Source organism: Eublepharis macularius, chromosome 15 (genome assembly GCF_028583425.1).
Source record: "Eublepharis macularius isolate TG4126 chromosome 15, MPM_Emac_v1.0, whole genome shotgun sequence".
NCBI lineage: Eukaryota > Metazoa > Chordata > Lepidosauria > Squamata > Eublepharidae > Eublepharis > Eublepharis macularius.
The window spans coordinates 58,090,829-58,105,453 of record NC_072804.1 but is presented as its reverse complement, the minus strand read 5'-3'; the positions used below and the strand labels follow the sequence as shown (position 1 = coordinate 58,105,453).

Here is a 14,625-nt window from a genome sequence, read left to right as displayed (position 1 = left end):
TGCTGGGGGAGGGGCCCTGGCTCAGTGGTGCAGGACCGGGTTTGTGTGCCCAAAGTCCTCGGTTCAGTCCCTGGCAGCAGCTTTGCTCCAAGGCATTTTGGGCAGCAAAGCCCTGGAAATCTGTTGCCATCAGAGCAGTGCTTGAGGACCCAGCTTTGGATCAGGGAACTTCTTGCGTCCCCTTTCAGCGGTAGGGAGCAGAGCCGCTGCTTTGCGCGCAGATGGAAGGCCCCGTTTCAATCCATGAGCAGCTTCTGTTAAAAGGTTTGGGGAAAGACCTTTTTCTCATTCATTCATTCATTCATTCATTCATTCATTCATTCATTCAGATTCTATTCTGCCCTCCCCGCAAGTGGGCTCAGGGCAGATCACACCATTTAAAACACAATACATTATTAAATACGGTTCCATAAAAGCCACATAAAAACATTATAAAATCATACAGTTTGATACAAAAATTACAATAAATACCTTCCACCGGTGGTGGCAGTCACTGCCAGCCCCGGCGCCAGGGTTTCTGGTGCTGGAGGCCAGCCTCGCGCGTGCCCCGGACTGCGTGTTGACATCATCACGCAGTGCCGCCAGCAGGTGGCTGGGGCGGAGCGAGGAGGCCACTTACACGCTGCACGCTGCCCCAGCTGCCTGTCATTCCTGGCCTGTGTCTGCTGCGGCTGCCCGAGGATGGGTGGCGGCACGGGGCTGGCCGGCGGTGGTGCAGGACGCATGCCTCCACCCCCAGGGCCCCCTCTGGTGCCCCCTCCGGCCCCGCGGCCCCCGCAGCCCCCGCCTTATGGCCTCAACTGTGGCACCAGCCCTGGTCACTGCTTAAAAACACATGCACAGGATGGTGGATAGATCTAATAAGGAGGTTTGACTCATTCCCTCCTCCTCATACACAGCTGGCAGAGGTCTGGCCCAGCCTCAACCATATGCCTAGTGGAACATCTCTGTCTTATAGGTCAGGTAGAGAGATAACAAATCCTTTCAGGCCCTGGTTTCAACAGACAGAGAGTTCCACCAGGTTGGAGCCAGGACTAAAACCCCCAGAGAACTGCTGGAAGTCAGAGGAGACACTTTTGAAGGAGATGGAGCCAGGGTACAACTTGACTTTTTATGCAGTTTTAATTAGAGATGGGCACAAACCTAAATACGAACCCACAAACCAGCCCGGTTCGGGGTTCACAAACCAGGGTTCGTGGAAGCTCGTTTCCACGAACTTCCACGAACTGGACTACTGGTTCCTTTGGTTCGTATTAAAGGGCCAGTTTAAATGGCCATTTCCCCTGGGGGAAATGGCCATTTAAACTTTTCCTGCCACTTGCAAGCAGCAGGTGCCTTTAAACTATCAGCTGGCAGGCGGCAGGGGGGATCCCCCCTTGCAAGCGGCAGGGCCTTTTAAATGACCCAAATCCCAGCCCCAACCTCCCCAGCCCCAGCACACCACTTACCTTCCCTCTGATGCTGGGGTGGTGGAGGCCTCCTTTGCTGCCCTGCGGGCCCACGCAGCAGAGAAGAAGGCCAAAAATGCCCTTTCTGCCCCTCAAACGGCATCCGTGGCTGCCATTTGAGGGGCGCAGGGCAGTGGAGAAGGCCGAAAAAGCCCTTTCCGTCTCTTAAATGGCAGCCGTGGCTGCCATTTGAGGGGCGGAAAGGCATTTTCGGCCTTCTCTGCTGCGCGGGTTTGGGGAGTTTAAAGGGTCCTGCCCTTTGCAAGCGGCAGGAAAGGGCCTTTTAAACAATTAAATGCCCCTTTCCCTGCCGGAAAGGGGCATTTAAACCCCATGGACCACGAACTGGTTCGTAAGTGGGCCAGTTCTGTGCCAGTTTGTGGTTCGTGGAAACCCCACGAACCACAAACCCCATGGTTCAGTTTTTTTCTGGTTCGTGCCCATGTCTAGTTTTAATTCAGCAGCAGACTTTTAAAATGTTTCTAAACTTTGGAAGATCACAATATAGTGATGGCTGGCGCCATCCAAGAAAAAGTATTCTCTCATCCATAGCAGGCTTGCCTCCTGTAAGATGCACCTTTAAAACTAAGAGTGAGCGCCTCTGTCTGAAGAAGCACCCTCTTTGTTCAGAAGATGGAAAGAACTCTTTCTACCTGGGCAGATCGGTTTCCTGCCTCTGAGCCTGTGCCCTGGCCCAGCATGCCAGTTTGGTGTAGTGGTTAAGAGCGGCGGGACTCTAACCTGGGGAGCCGGGTTGGATCCCCCGCTCCTCCGCTTGAAGCCAGCTGGGGGACCTTTGGTCAGTCACAGCTCTCTTCGAGCTCTCTTAGCCCCGCCCACCTCACAGGGTGTTTTGTTGTGGGGATAATAATGACGTACTTTGTAAACCGCTCTGCGGGCATGAAGTTGTCCTGAAGGGCGGTATATACATAAAATGTTTTTATTAGGATTAAGCCAGACTTGTCTGATCTTTTGGCAGTGATGCAACACGGAAGTGTTCATTAGACTGTTCTGGATCAGCTCTGGTGATTTTGGGGGGGGGGGAGCATTTGGTTATAAGGGGGTTTTGAAGCCTGTCTCTGGCCCCTCCCATTGGGGAAAAGGTAGGTTAAGGTTAGGAATTTTCCGAGCCAGCCAACTTTTCCTGCCACGTGCCCTTTGTTCCTTTTCTGCACTGCGACGAAGCCTCAGCGTGTGCGTGGCCAGACTGAAAAGTAATGAAGATTCTCCCCTGTAGATCCCCCCCCCCCGCTGTCTTCCTGCACTCAAATGATGGGCAGCAAGCTCTTTGGGGCAGGGACTCGATTTATTTACTTCGTTTATCCCCCCCTTTTCTCCCTGACAGGGATCCAAATTGGCTTCCAACACGCTCCCTGTCTACATTTTGTCCTCAAAACTGACCAAATCTCTCAGGCAGCAGAGAACAAGCCAGTCAAGTTCCTGAAGGGACGTCTCCTCGGCTCTGCCCAGAAGGGGACCTGCCCCCAAGGCCAGGGAAGCCTGGGCCCCATACCACTCTCAGTGCGGCAGCAAAGAGCCTGGTTTGAGGGGGCCAAGAACCGGACTTCGAGTGAAGGTGAAAGAACCGGGGGCCTCTGGGGAAGAAGGGAAAGTCCCTCCCGTGACAGCCCAGGAATCAGCTCCGAGCACCTTCCTGGGGCCGGCCGAGCTACACCCAACGCCGCTCCATGGGACTCCGACCGAGCAAGAGAGCCACTTGATGGCCCCTGGGGTTGGGCCCGGCCGTACTGCCAGACTGGGCGGCAGCTGTGCCCTTGTGGCTGAGGAGGGGGGGCAGTCTCAAGGTGGCCAACCGGAGGGAGGACGGTCAAGCCAAGGAAGAAAGCGAGGACCATTACATGTGACCGAGCATGGTCAGTAGTGCTCCCACATCCCGTGGGCCGGTGGGCATGTGTGTTTGAGCACTGGCTGGTTGCCACCAGGGAGGTGTTGGGTCCTCCCCTTGGCAGAGTTGCATTTGCTATTGGGTAGTACCTGTGAGTTTTGAATTGTTTCTAGTTACCCTCTAGAAGTGCTCAGATATGTTGCCAGCCCCAAATGGGCTGCTGTTCTTTTGGGCAATATTCCCCCACCCAAAGACTAGCCGGCACCAAACAAGAGAGAGCGTGTTTGTGGCCCTCTGCTCCTCCTCCTCCTCCTCTCCCAGGCCTGGCACGGAGGCTCCTCTTTGCTCACCAGATACCTGGCACAGCCCTGTTTGTGGGACCTGCCCCTGCAACGTATCGATTTGATTTCTGGCTTGTAAGGAAGCACAGCCCTTTGTGTTTCCAGGTGCCAGTTGCCTCACTATCACTCATTAAGCCAGCAAGTGAAGGGGCTAGACTGGCTGGTGTGTGATAGTTTAACTGGGCTCTCTTCAGAGCATCTGGCATGGAGATCGGTGTGGTTATGGTGGCCCTTCTGGCCATCTTAATTTCTTGCCTGCTGCTGTTTCGGAAGGGGAAAGGACAGGGCACGGGGGGCCGCTTGCCACCCGGACCGCGCCCACTCCCCATCGTGGGCAACCTGTTCCAGCTGGATCCGAAGAACCCGATCAGTTCCCTCTTGGCGGTAAGGCTGGCCTTCAGTGCTTTTGTAGCACCTGTGTGCTTTTGAACACAGTCTTGGGGTTTCAGGGTGAATTTCAGGATTGCCTGGCAGCCATCTGTCGGCTGAGGAAGTGGCAGGAAGGAGCTACCCAACAGCTCTTCCGAGAGATGCATGGCAGCAAACCCTCTCCAGAGGGGATTCCCTACTGCTGCTGCAAAACCTCTGAAAATAACTTAGTGGCAGATCTTTCTGCACATTGTGGTGCCAGCAGGGTGGCTCATCCTCTCTTTCTTTGTGTGGCCCCAGCTGAGAGAGAGATACGGCTCCGTTTACACCATCTACCTGGGCTCCCAGCCTTTCGTGGTGCTGTGTGGCTACCAGACTGTGAAGGAGGCCCTGGTGGACCAAGGCGAGGACTTCAGCGGGCGAAGCGACTATCCTGCATTAACCAAAGTCACCCAAGGGGATGGTGAGCGTCTTGTCTTCCTTCCTGGAAAAAGATGAGCTGCCCCTCTCTCTAGGATCCTCTGACAGTTCCCTGAAAAGAGAGCTTTGAGCTGCCCTCCGAAAGCGATCTCTCTAAACACTCTCCTGTTGCCCTCCCTCAGGGATTGCTTTTTCTAATGGAGAAAAATGGAAAGTGTTGCGGCATTTTGCTGTGCAGACATTGCGTGAATTTGGGATGGGTCGGCGCAGCCTTGAGGAGAGGATCCGAGAGGAGGCCAGGTGCATGGTGGAAGAGCTGGCCAAGACCAAAGGTGTGTGGGCGGGGAGAAGAAATGCTCTATAAATTGAATATTATTATTTGTGCAAGCAGCAAGTTAGGGCAGCAAACATAGATATCTAATGTGCTTGTTTATTAAGAAGACTTCTATTATACCTGATCTTCTTAGACATAAAGCAGCCTAATAAGCAATAACCTAATAAAACAAGCCATTAGCAAGTTAAAAACAACACATCCAGACTACAAAGCCATTTTCCCTCCACCAAAGGCCCTTTTATTATTATTATTATTATTGTTATTTATTACATTTCTAACCCACCCTTCCCACAAACGGCCTCAGGGCGAGGTACAGCAGTTATAAAGTACAATACAAATATTAAACAACAGTTCATAGAAACAACAGTTCAAATCATAAAATCCACAGATAATGCCGGTCCCAAGATGGGGTCAGTTCCAGGTTCCTGCCCATCAACATACAGGGGGAGGGAAGCGGACAGATAGCGTACTGCAACCCATACGTGGGTCAGCAAACGAATGGGCACTACATAGCCCCGTGCTGTACCCATATGTCTCCACAAACTCAGTTCCCAGGAATAATATCCAATAAACTAAGTAACAAAATTCAAAATAAATTAATGAAGGTCTCAAAGTACAGTTGTGTCGATACAAAAATGTCTATTCAGTTCACAACAAGTAAACGATCAACTCTAAACACATTTTCTACATTCAATATACAGAGAATAGACCATATAACTTCACTTGTATCTCCCAGTGTGTATTCCTCAAAGTCTTCAAGTAGAGACACAGGCCGAATCCACACTTCCCTACCTTCCGCTTTTCATGTGCATTAATCGCGCTGGATTCTATCCCGCAATGCCCCAGTCTGTGTTCACATCCCTTCTCTTACTGCCGCTGCCTCGCGCTATACTTCGTCCACATCCCTGGTAGAATCGCGCAATATGGGGCGGGTTTTAGAGCCGATGTCACCGATGATGACATCACGTTCATTTTTTTTTTCATTTTTTCATCAGATTTCCGCTATAGTGTTTTTTTGCTAAATTGCTATGGTGAGGCCACACCCCTATGATGCCTGTGATTGGTTAATGTTATTCTATGCTTCTTTGAAATCCATTGGACCATTATTCTGGCGGGCTAATTTGAACTGATATTTAAGGTGGGGGTGATCCAAACTCTCCAAATGGGCAGACTAATTATTTGACGCTTGAATGTAATGTTAGAATTAAGGATTTCCGCTATAATGGTAATTTCAACAAAAAAAATTAATTTTAACAGCCACCGATATTTCCGACTGTTCGGCATCCTAAAAATGACACGGAAATGGAAATGATGCCACCCCTTGATGTCTCTGTGGGGATTTTGGAGCACCCCGATTAAGATTTATGGCTGGGATTGTGCAACAACACTGGGAAAGTTCTCTTTTAAAAAAAAATGGGAAAGGGTGGGCAGGCAGGCATGCTGCAGAGAGAGTGGAAAAGCTTGATAATTGCAGGGCAAAGAGGGATGGTGTTCCGGAAAGGCTGCAAACATGGAAGTGGGGTGGTTTGAAGGGGGGGTCTCCTTGTGAAACGCTTCTATTTGTCCACATCCACGGTGAGAACCACGCAAGAGAAGCGTTTGAACACATGACAAATTCGTCTGAGGTGCAACGCGAAAGACGCGAGAGAATGGTGGGATTGAGGTAAGAGTATGTAAACAGCCCTCTGAGAAGCTAATAATGGGTGGGGGGAAAGCAGAAAACTTGAGACGTGTGGATTTGGCCACAGTCCTCTGTTCAAAGTATTATCTAACACACCGGAGAACAAGGACCTGTAGTCCACACGAAGGTAAGGAAACACTGCCGGGTAACGCCGTTCCTCTCCCTGCTCAGTGTAGCAAGGAGCGAAGAACAGATTAATCAAGCGGCAAAAACCCGTGAATGAGTCAAGTTCTCGTGAGTTCTTATATATTTCAGGTGGAGAAGTAAAAATGAAGAGGGGCCCACGGGGGTCCCCCCTGGTGCGCCCTACAAGCAGCCGGCAAGAATTAATCAGCTTGTTTCACAGACATCCACTTCCTCAGGGGCCGATATGTAGTCCACCAAAGCAATAAATTCTCTACTTTCTATAAATCAAAATATATATGAAGCAGTGTAAATTTCCTTTAACAATGACCAGAACATCAAAAACAGCTGTTCTTTCACAGTAGTGAAACCCACCCAATGAAGCAAGTTCAAAATTCTCTAGTGCTCACAGCTCTACGTACTTCTAAATGGTCTAAATGATTAGGAACCCCTCCCATATCTGCAACCTTAAATACCCAAGTGGCATTGGTATGATTTAAAGTGACAGTCATCCAAAAATGTATATCTAGTTTACAAGATCAAAACTATATGGAGGCAAATCTCCTCCTTAAAAAAACCTTTGCCCCATGCAATGTGTCTTTTAGCAGTCAACGTGCATGGCAGGAACCATCCCATAACTGTGGTGCGGTAAGCGTTATTGTTTAGACTTAACCTAAACCATTCCCTTACAATGGTCAGTTGCTTTTGTTCTGTCCATTGTGTTTCCTTCATACAGTCCAGATCTTCTCCCTTAAAAGGCCTTTAAAGAGGTTCTGTGAAATCTAAATCTATTTAATAAATTAACGAGTGCATTGACAGCTGGGCTTTTAATCCACTTAAAGAGCTTCAAGTCCTCAATGGTTTGAGCAGCTTTATAACTGCTGGTGTTCCGACTAGCGAAATGCCCCCTGAGCCCTTGCCAGGGCCCCCGATTCTCACAGGGCCTTTTGTGCTTCCCCAGCGGAGCCCATCAACCCTGCTTTCCTCCTCGGCTGCGCTGTCTCCAACATCATCTGTTCGATCATTTTTGGGGATCGGTTTGACTATGAAGACAAGAAATTCCTCACTTTGGTTGGACTGTTGAACGAAAATTTCCATCTCTTAAGCTCTTCCTGGCTGCAGGTGAGTGGTCACTGGTTAAAGGGGCTGTAGAAAAATGCAGAGAGGAGAGACGTATCAGGGCTGTTTAACTCTGAACAACATTAGCTGGGCAAAGACCACCAAATCAAGCTTTGGGCTCAGTGCCCTGCCTGGAAGCTTTCCGGGGGCAGCAGACTGACTGGTCACCATGGGAAACAGGCAGCTGGACTAAGTGGTCGGATCCTGCAAGACTGCTCTTACGTTCATATGAGTGACCAGCCCTGCGAGAGGCACATGCTGACCAATGGGCGTAGCCTGCGGCGCTGAGTCTGTGCATGAGCTGGAGAAGGTGTGGGAAGGTCACGGCGAAGCATCAGCTGGGGGGCCTAAAATAGCCCCAAACACCTTCATGGGAAGCTTGGTCTGAGCTCTGAATGTGGCCTCTTCCCCCTTCAGCCACTCCACTTCTTTCCTCCTGTTCATGCTTGCCTCTGCTGTCAGGGGCTTCAGGCGGCACTCCAGCGCCCCAGTTTGGATCGCTCCTTATTGCTCATGCATGAAGATAAGGTGCATGCTCAGCAGCGTCAGGGAACACTGCACCAGGGGCTAGGAAACTGACGGCTGGGGTGACATCTCCCGTCTTTCCTTCCTGCTGCCCCATGGGCTCCATTGCAGTGCAGAGAGCACCCACAGGACTTTTGCTTCTAGGTGGTGTCCACGCATAGTGGTGTGGTGCAAGAGGTTGTCAGGGGCTGTCCTGAAGCTGCACCCCCTTCCACTGGAGATTTGACAAAGCATTTTGCAGCAGGAGGGAGCTTATTCTAAGAGGGGTGTGTGCGCGGGACAGCTTGTAATAACTAGGAGTAAGAAGATTGTGCTGATCGTGAGAGTTCTGTTATGTTTCTGAGAGGTGTTTCCCTGGTGGGAATGGATTGGGTTCTGCTTGAGAGGTCTTGCGTTCCCTGATCTCTTGTGGGAGGGGGCCCTTAGAAAGTCACCTAACAAAGGTGAGCCATCTTAGTTCCACCTACCAGCAGATGCTTCTTCTGTTCTTCTAAAGTACTTGCGCATGCGCCCTGACACACATGTCCAAATGTGGCACATCCAGGCCCAGATGTTGCTTCTTCTCCTCCACAGTTATACAATGTCTTCCCTCGTGTCATATCTCACTTGCCTGGACCCCACAATAGATTATTCAAGAATTTGGAGACGTTGCGCCTCTTTGTTCTGGAGATAGTCAAGGAGCACCAAGAGACCCTGGACCCCAACTTCCCTCGCGATTTCATGGACTGCTTCCTTCTCAAAATGCAGCAGGTGAAATTTCAGAAGTGGAGAGGGGATCAGGTTACGTTCAAGGGCCTAATCTGGCCATCTGATTCCTAAAAACGTCTTAACTGAGGGGTATAAAGCCATAGAGTCCACCCTCCAAAGCCAGGGGAACTGATCTCTGTTGTCTGGAGATCAGTCGTAATTCCAGGAGTTCTCCAGCCACTCCCTGGAGGTTGGCACAAAAGAGTTCTGCCCAAAGTCATAACTAGAGGTCAAGGGCTTGATGTGCTTCTAGATCTAAGTGCCACAGACAGCGAAGTAAGCTTATTTTGGGTGTTGATCACCCACCATCTCCGTGCACATGTATAGGACGTTGTCTCTCCCTCTGTCCCGGTAGGAAAAGGAGGACCCCCTCACATACTTCCGCGTGAACTCCCTCGTGATGACCACCTACAACCTTTTCTTTGGGGGCACGGAGCCAATCAGCGCCGCCCTCTGCTACGGGATCCTCCTCCTCATGAAGTACCCTGAAATGCAGGGTGAGAAGGGGAAGTTTTCCTCTTGAGGCCGTGAAGGCCAAGTCGGGCCCTGCCAGTCCCTCTAGCCCAGTTCTTCGCATTCCGACTCTCCACGGAAGGCTCTGAAATCCACGAGGCTTTTCCCGCAGGAGGGGCTGGAGGGGGACCCCCTGCCCACCTTCTCAGGGCTGCCTTGTGGCGAGAACAGCAGCCTTTGGTCAGCCATCGCCTGCTTATCAGAGAACGAGTGTCTGTCTTACATTTTTAAGAGTAACTCGTGAGTAAAACCTCACCGTGTAAATGAGAAGTTCCCTTTGCAGGAGATATTAATATTCCAACTTCAGTGTTCGTGGGTTGCCTTCCCATAAACGCCCCAAGATTGATAGTATCTATTAATGAGTAATACTTAAATAGTAGAAACACAACATTTTGCAAAGAGCTTGGATGACAGAATTGTGCAGGATAATTCCTGCCCATCTTACTTGAAGCTCAGAAAAGGTGGCCTTCTGGCCATCTGCATTCATCAGATTATCCCACTGGCGTTGCCTCTCCAGGACTGGAGGCCAAGGCCAGTGTCTCCCTGCCCTGCATCGTAGGTTGTCATACTTTGAGATTACAGGGACTGAATTTGGGCCCCCAGCCATGGCCCGCCTCCAAGGGCTGCTGTGCACCACTTTGTTCCACTGTCACTCTTTCCTCTGCTTGTCCGCAGCCAAGGTCTACGAAGAGATCCTCCGGGTCGTTGGCCCGCATCGTAGCCCGTCACTTGAAGATCGGGTGCACTTGCCTTATACTGATGCCGTGATCCACGAGATCCTGCGCTTCGCGGATGTCGTCCCCCTGGGAGGCTCCCGTTTAGTTACGAGGGATGCTCACTTCCATGGTTATGTGCTGCCTAAGGTGCCTCGCCTCTTTGTCTGGTTTTAACACCAAAGATCCGCACTCTCCTTTTCTGAGGGAAGAGCAGATAGTAGAACCGGCAGATTATTGGTTGCAAAAATGTTGCAGACCCCTTCGTAGCTGTCCTGCTCACACTGTTGTATTGACCTAAACCCCACCCAGTAAAGCTTTCGACAAGGTTCCTCATGATGTTCTGATGGGTAAACTGGAGGACTGTGGCCTGGACTCTAGTATGGTTAGAAGGATAGGGAACTGGTTGGATGCCGTGCCCAAAGAGTAGTTACCAATGGCTGTCAATGGCATCATGTCTGATGGGAGGGGGGCTCAGTTCTGGGCCCAGCACTTTTCAATATTTTTATAAATGATCTGGATGAGGGTCTGAAGAGATTCCTCATTAAATTTGCAGATGACACCAAACTGAGAGGAGTAGCTAGCACCCTTGAAGATACAGGTAGAATTCAACGAGATTGGAACGCAATGGAAAAGTGGGCGGATTTAAATAAGATGCGGCTTAACATAGATAAGTGCCAGGTTCTCCACTTGGGTAACAAAAATGCAAAGCAAGCATACTGGATGAGGGATACACTTCTGGGTAGCAGTGTGTGTGAAGAAGATCTTGGGATATGGGTGGATGGGAAGGTAAATATGAGCCTCCAGTGTGATGCTGCAGCAAAAAAGGCAAATGCAGTCTTGGACTGTATCAACAAAGGCATAAGATCCAAGTCACAGGATGTCATTGTCCCACTATATACCGCCTTGGTCAGGCCCCACCCGGAGTATTATGTGCAGGCCTGACTTCAAAAAGGATGTGGACAAATTGGAACAGGCGCAGAGGAGGGCAGCCAACAGGATAAGGGGAGACCAAGCCCTGCGAGGAAAGACTGAGGGACCTGGGAATGTTCAGTTTGGAGAAGAGGAGACAGAGAGGAGACACGATTGCTCTCTTGAAGTATTTAAAAGGGAGGGAAGGGAGCTATTCCTGTGGGCAACAGAAGATGGGACTCGAAACAACGGGTTTAACCTACAGGAAGGAAGGTACCAGCTGGACATTAAGAAAAACATCTTTATGTTAAGAGTAATTCAGCAGTGGAATGGGCTGCCTGGGGATGTGTGTGTGTGGGGGGGCGGTTCCCCCTCATTGCCAGTCTTCAAGGAGCAGCTGGACGAATCCTTGTCGGAGGGATGCTGGAGGCTGTTCCTGCACTGGGCAGGGGGTTGGACTGGGCGGTCTGTAAGGCCCCTTCCAACTCTATGGTTCTGTGATTCACCTTGTGCAAGTTTAGCCCCAATCCTGTTTTTGGAGGCCCCAATCCTGCAGTCGGCAGGTACGATTCTCTCAGGCAGTTGACATGAAGTGACTGTTCGTGATGTTGATTCCTATTTGAATGGAACCAGTGGATCATCTGATTTCAACTGTGACACATCATGTGAACGTCCGAATTTGATTAAAAGGAAAGGCACAGAAGTGAGGAAGGAATAAAGGGTCACTCTTTTTCTTTTAAAGCTCTCTGCTGCTGCATGTCTGTATAATCACGGGAGAAAAGCGTGGCTCCCTCATTCAAGCCAGAAAAGGGGAGAGACTGGACAGAGGCCTGGAAGCAAACCAGGCGCCTCTTTCGGGCTCATACTGCAGGGGGAAGTATCGGTACAAACGCGGCAAAGTCAATAGACTGGACGGGTAGCTAGGAAACGCCAGAAGGCGCAGCTGGTCGGGGTGCAGTTAGGGCTATGACCAGGGTCTAACGCAGACCTCTAGGCACGTAGATGAAAAGGCAGCACCGGTTGGTGGGATCCAGACAACCATCCCAACTCCAGAGCATCCCTGGACTAATCAGTATTCCTCTTCGTCTTTCCCTTCTAACCAGGGCACCGGCATCCTGCCTTGTCTGTATTCTGTGCATAAAGACGCCACCCAGTTCAGAGACCCGGAAACATTTGACCCCACCCACTTCCTGGACCAGAAGGGAAACTTCCGCCGCCGTGATGTTTTCATGCCCTTCGGTGCCGGTGAGTTCCAAGCGGGGTGCTCGGCGTGGTGGGGTGCTGGGAGACGAGACGGGACGGGACGGGACGGGACGGGACGGGACCCCCCCCCCCCGAGCGCCTTGTTCACGAGGGTGGGGGAGCAGAAGACCTCATCACAGACAACGCGAGGCGTTGCTGGTGTCTCCCCCCCCCCCCCCGCCCCGCCATATGCTGCGGGAGGCTGATTTGAAGCAGGCCACGGCCCAGCAGAAAGGGAAGGGTGTTTTATTGGGTGGGAGGAGCACTGCATGATGTCATTTCCGTAACCCAGGCACAAGAATTGGGGCGAGGAAGGAAGCCCGGGGGCTCCACCTCCTGAGCTGTTTCTGCCTTCTCCTGCACCTCTCAGGGAAGCGGGCGTGTCTGGGACAGGCGCTGGCTCGCATGGAGCTTTTCCTCTTCTTCACCACCCTCGTGCAGCGCTTCACTCTCCAGCCTGTGGTTCCACCAGAGGAAATCAACCTCTCCCCGATGGCGTTTGGCTTAGTGTCTGGCCCACACCCGTTCACATTCCGGGCCATCCCTCGCTGAACAGTCTTGTTGCGGGTAGAGAGGCAAATGCGGGGAAGGGAGCCTCACTTGCCAAGAACAGGCTTCCTCGCCCAGCTTTGTCTGTCACTGGGAACTGGGGTAGTGCTTTGGGAGGGTGTGTTCTCGGCTTGCACAATCTGTTCTCTTGCTTGTGTGAAATGCAGCAATCACCTCCTGAAGTTGGAAGGCAAAGACACCTTTGCCAGCAACCTGTCCTCCGCTGACAACTCCTTGAAACTGCACCATCCTGCCCTCTAGCTATCCATTCCTCATGTATCAGCAAAACGCTGCCTCCTGGTTTTCCTTCCTATCGCTTCTCTTCTTGGATGGGAGCTCCTAGCTTATCTGAAAAGGTCTGGCCGAGCTTCAAGCGTTCCTCCACCTATTCCACTGTGGAGGTGAAGAGGAGCTGGAATAGAGTGGGAAGAGGAGGATGGCCACAGACCCCAGACAATCAGGATTCCACTTTCATTGTTTTATATTATGCTTTAGCGGCAGAAGGTGAGAATGGAAAGGGGTCCTTCCTTCCCAGATCTGTGTTCTAGCTCTCTAATGGGAAGCAGGAGCAGAGGGTGTTCTGGGCGTGCTCTGTTTTCTGCATTCAATGACTCCAAAATGTGGAGAAGAAAACCCACATCCTGCAATGTTAACCATTAAACCATATAAACAGGACCAGTGCCTAAGTGTTTTCCTTTCGGTCTGTTCATTTGTTTCTTTCAACAATGCTGAGCTGAGGGATCCAGTGCCAATGGGATGTTGGGAATCTTGCTGGTGCCATATGGATGGCTGAGGGCTCAGTGGAGGGAAAGCCTGTTGTGGGCGGCCAGTAGTGGCTTGGCAATCGACAAAGGACACGTCACGCACACACAACTTGGGCGTGAAGACACCGTTCCCAGCAGATGATGGAGGTCTGCCGTGGCTGCCAGGTTTCACCAAGGGGTGAGACAGTGTGATAGAAGTGGGGAGAGGCGTGTGCCCCCCCCCAGCTCCCTCCAACATTATGAAGGATCCTTGGAGAGTTTTACTTCCTTGGCCACCTGAAAATATTGTTGTCCCAGGAAATTTTGGGCACTTTGTACATCCCTTGGAGCAAGGCCAGAAATAAAGTAGTAACCAATACTGGTTACAGTCAAATATAACTGTCATGTTTTTAGCCAAAGAGTTCTAGGGTAAGTAAGTACTCAGGCAACTCTGGTGAGAGACCCGTCTCTCCCACCACCCCTGGCAGAACTGGAGTTCTTCCCCGAAGGTCCCTGTGGGATGGCTCCCAGGGCAGCAGGCGCAGAGAGAGGACACCGGTTTGGGTTTCGATGAGGGAATAGGGAGTGGAGTGCTGGGGGGGGGGCAGAGCTTGTCTGTGCCACTCCAGTCGCTCCCTCACAAACTTGGCCGGCTTCATATAGTTATTTTTGCTTTGCCAGTGAAACCCTGGGAGGCGCCTCGTGACCGTCTGTCTAGATTAGAATCCTGTACCAAAGCGGCCGCCCTCACCTGGATAGCCCAGACAAGCCTGATCTTGTCGGATCTCAAAAGCTAAGCAGGGTTGACCTTGATTAGTAACCTCCAAGAGAGATCAGGGTTGCAGAGGCAGGCAATGGCAAACCACCTCTGCCCATCTCTTGCCTTGAAAGCCCCAGCAGGGGTCGCCATAAGTCAGCTGTGACTTGAGGGCACTCTCCACCCCCCACCCCCCCAAGTGGCCAAGCACTGCCAAAGCTCCAAGTGGAGAACCTTGGCAGT

At 51.3% G+C, this 14,625-nt stretch overlaps 1 protein-coding gene across 2 annotated transcripts; it reads left to right on the top strand.

Annotated features, from left to right (window-relative positions):
• The first annotated feature begins 3,711 nt into the window (after positions 1 to 3,711).
• Positions 3,712 to 13,557, top strand: LOC129343135 (cytochrome P450 2F2-like). Of its 2 annotated transcripts, none has more exons than XM_054999167.1 (9): positions 3,712 to 4,019; positions 4,305 to 4,467; positions 4,607 to 4,756; positions 7,524 to 7,684; positions 8,780 to 8,956; positions 9,309 to 9,450; positions 10,142 to 10,329; positions 12,195 to 12,336; positions 12,626 to 13,557. In XM_054999167.1, the coding sequence occupies exons 1-9, from the start codon at positions 3,840 to 3,842 to the stop codon at positions 12,883 to 12,885; spliced, it is 1,563 nt and encodes a 520-aa protein (XP_054855142.1). In that variant the 5' UTR covers positions 3,712 to 3,839; the 3' UTR covers positions 12,886 to 13,557. The 2 variants fall into 2 exon arrangements, with proteins under 2 accessions (XP_054855142.1, XP_054855144.1); XM_054999169.1 differs by having other exon boundaries at positions 3,715 to 4,019; positions 12,704 to 13,557.
• The last annotated feature ends 1,068 nt before the right edge of the window (positions 13,558 to 14,625 follow it).

Coding starts and splice junctions, on each gene's coding strand:
- LOC129343135 (XM_054999167.1), top strand. CDS start 3,840: ATGGAGATCGGTGTGGTTATGGTGGCCCTTCTGGCCATCTTAATTTCT. Junction 4,757..7,523: donor AGAGCTGGCCAAGACCAAAG/GTGTGTGGGCGG, acceptor GTGCTTCCCCAG/CGGAGCCCATCAACCCTGCT. Junction 7,685..8,779: donor TAAGCTCTTCCTGGCTGCAG/GTGAGTGGTCAC, acceptor TCTCCTCCACAG/TTATACAATGTCTTCCCTCG.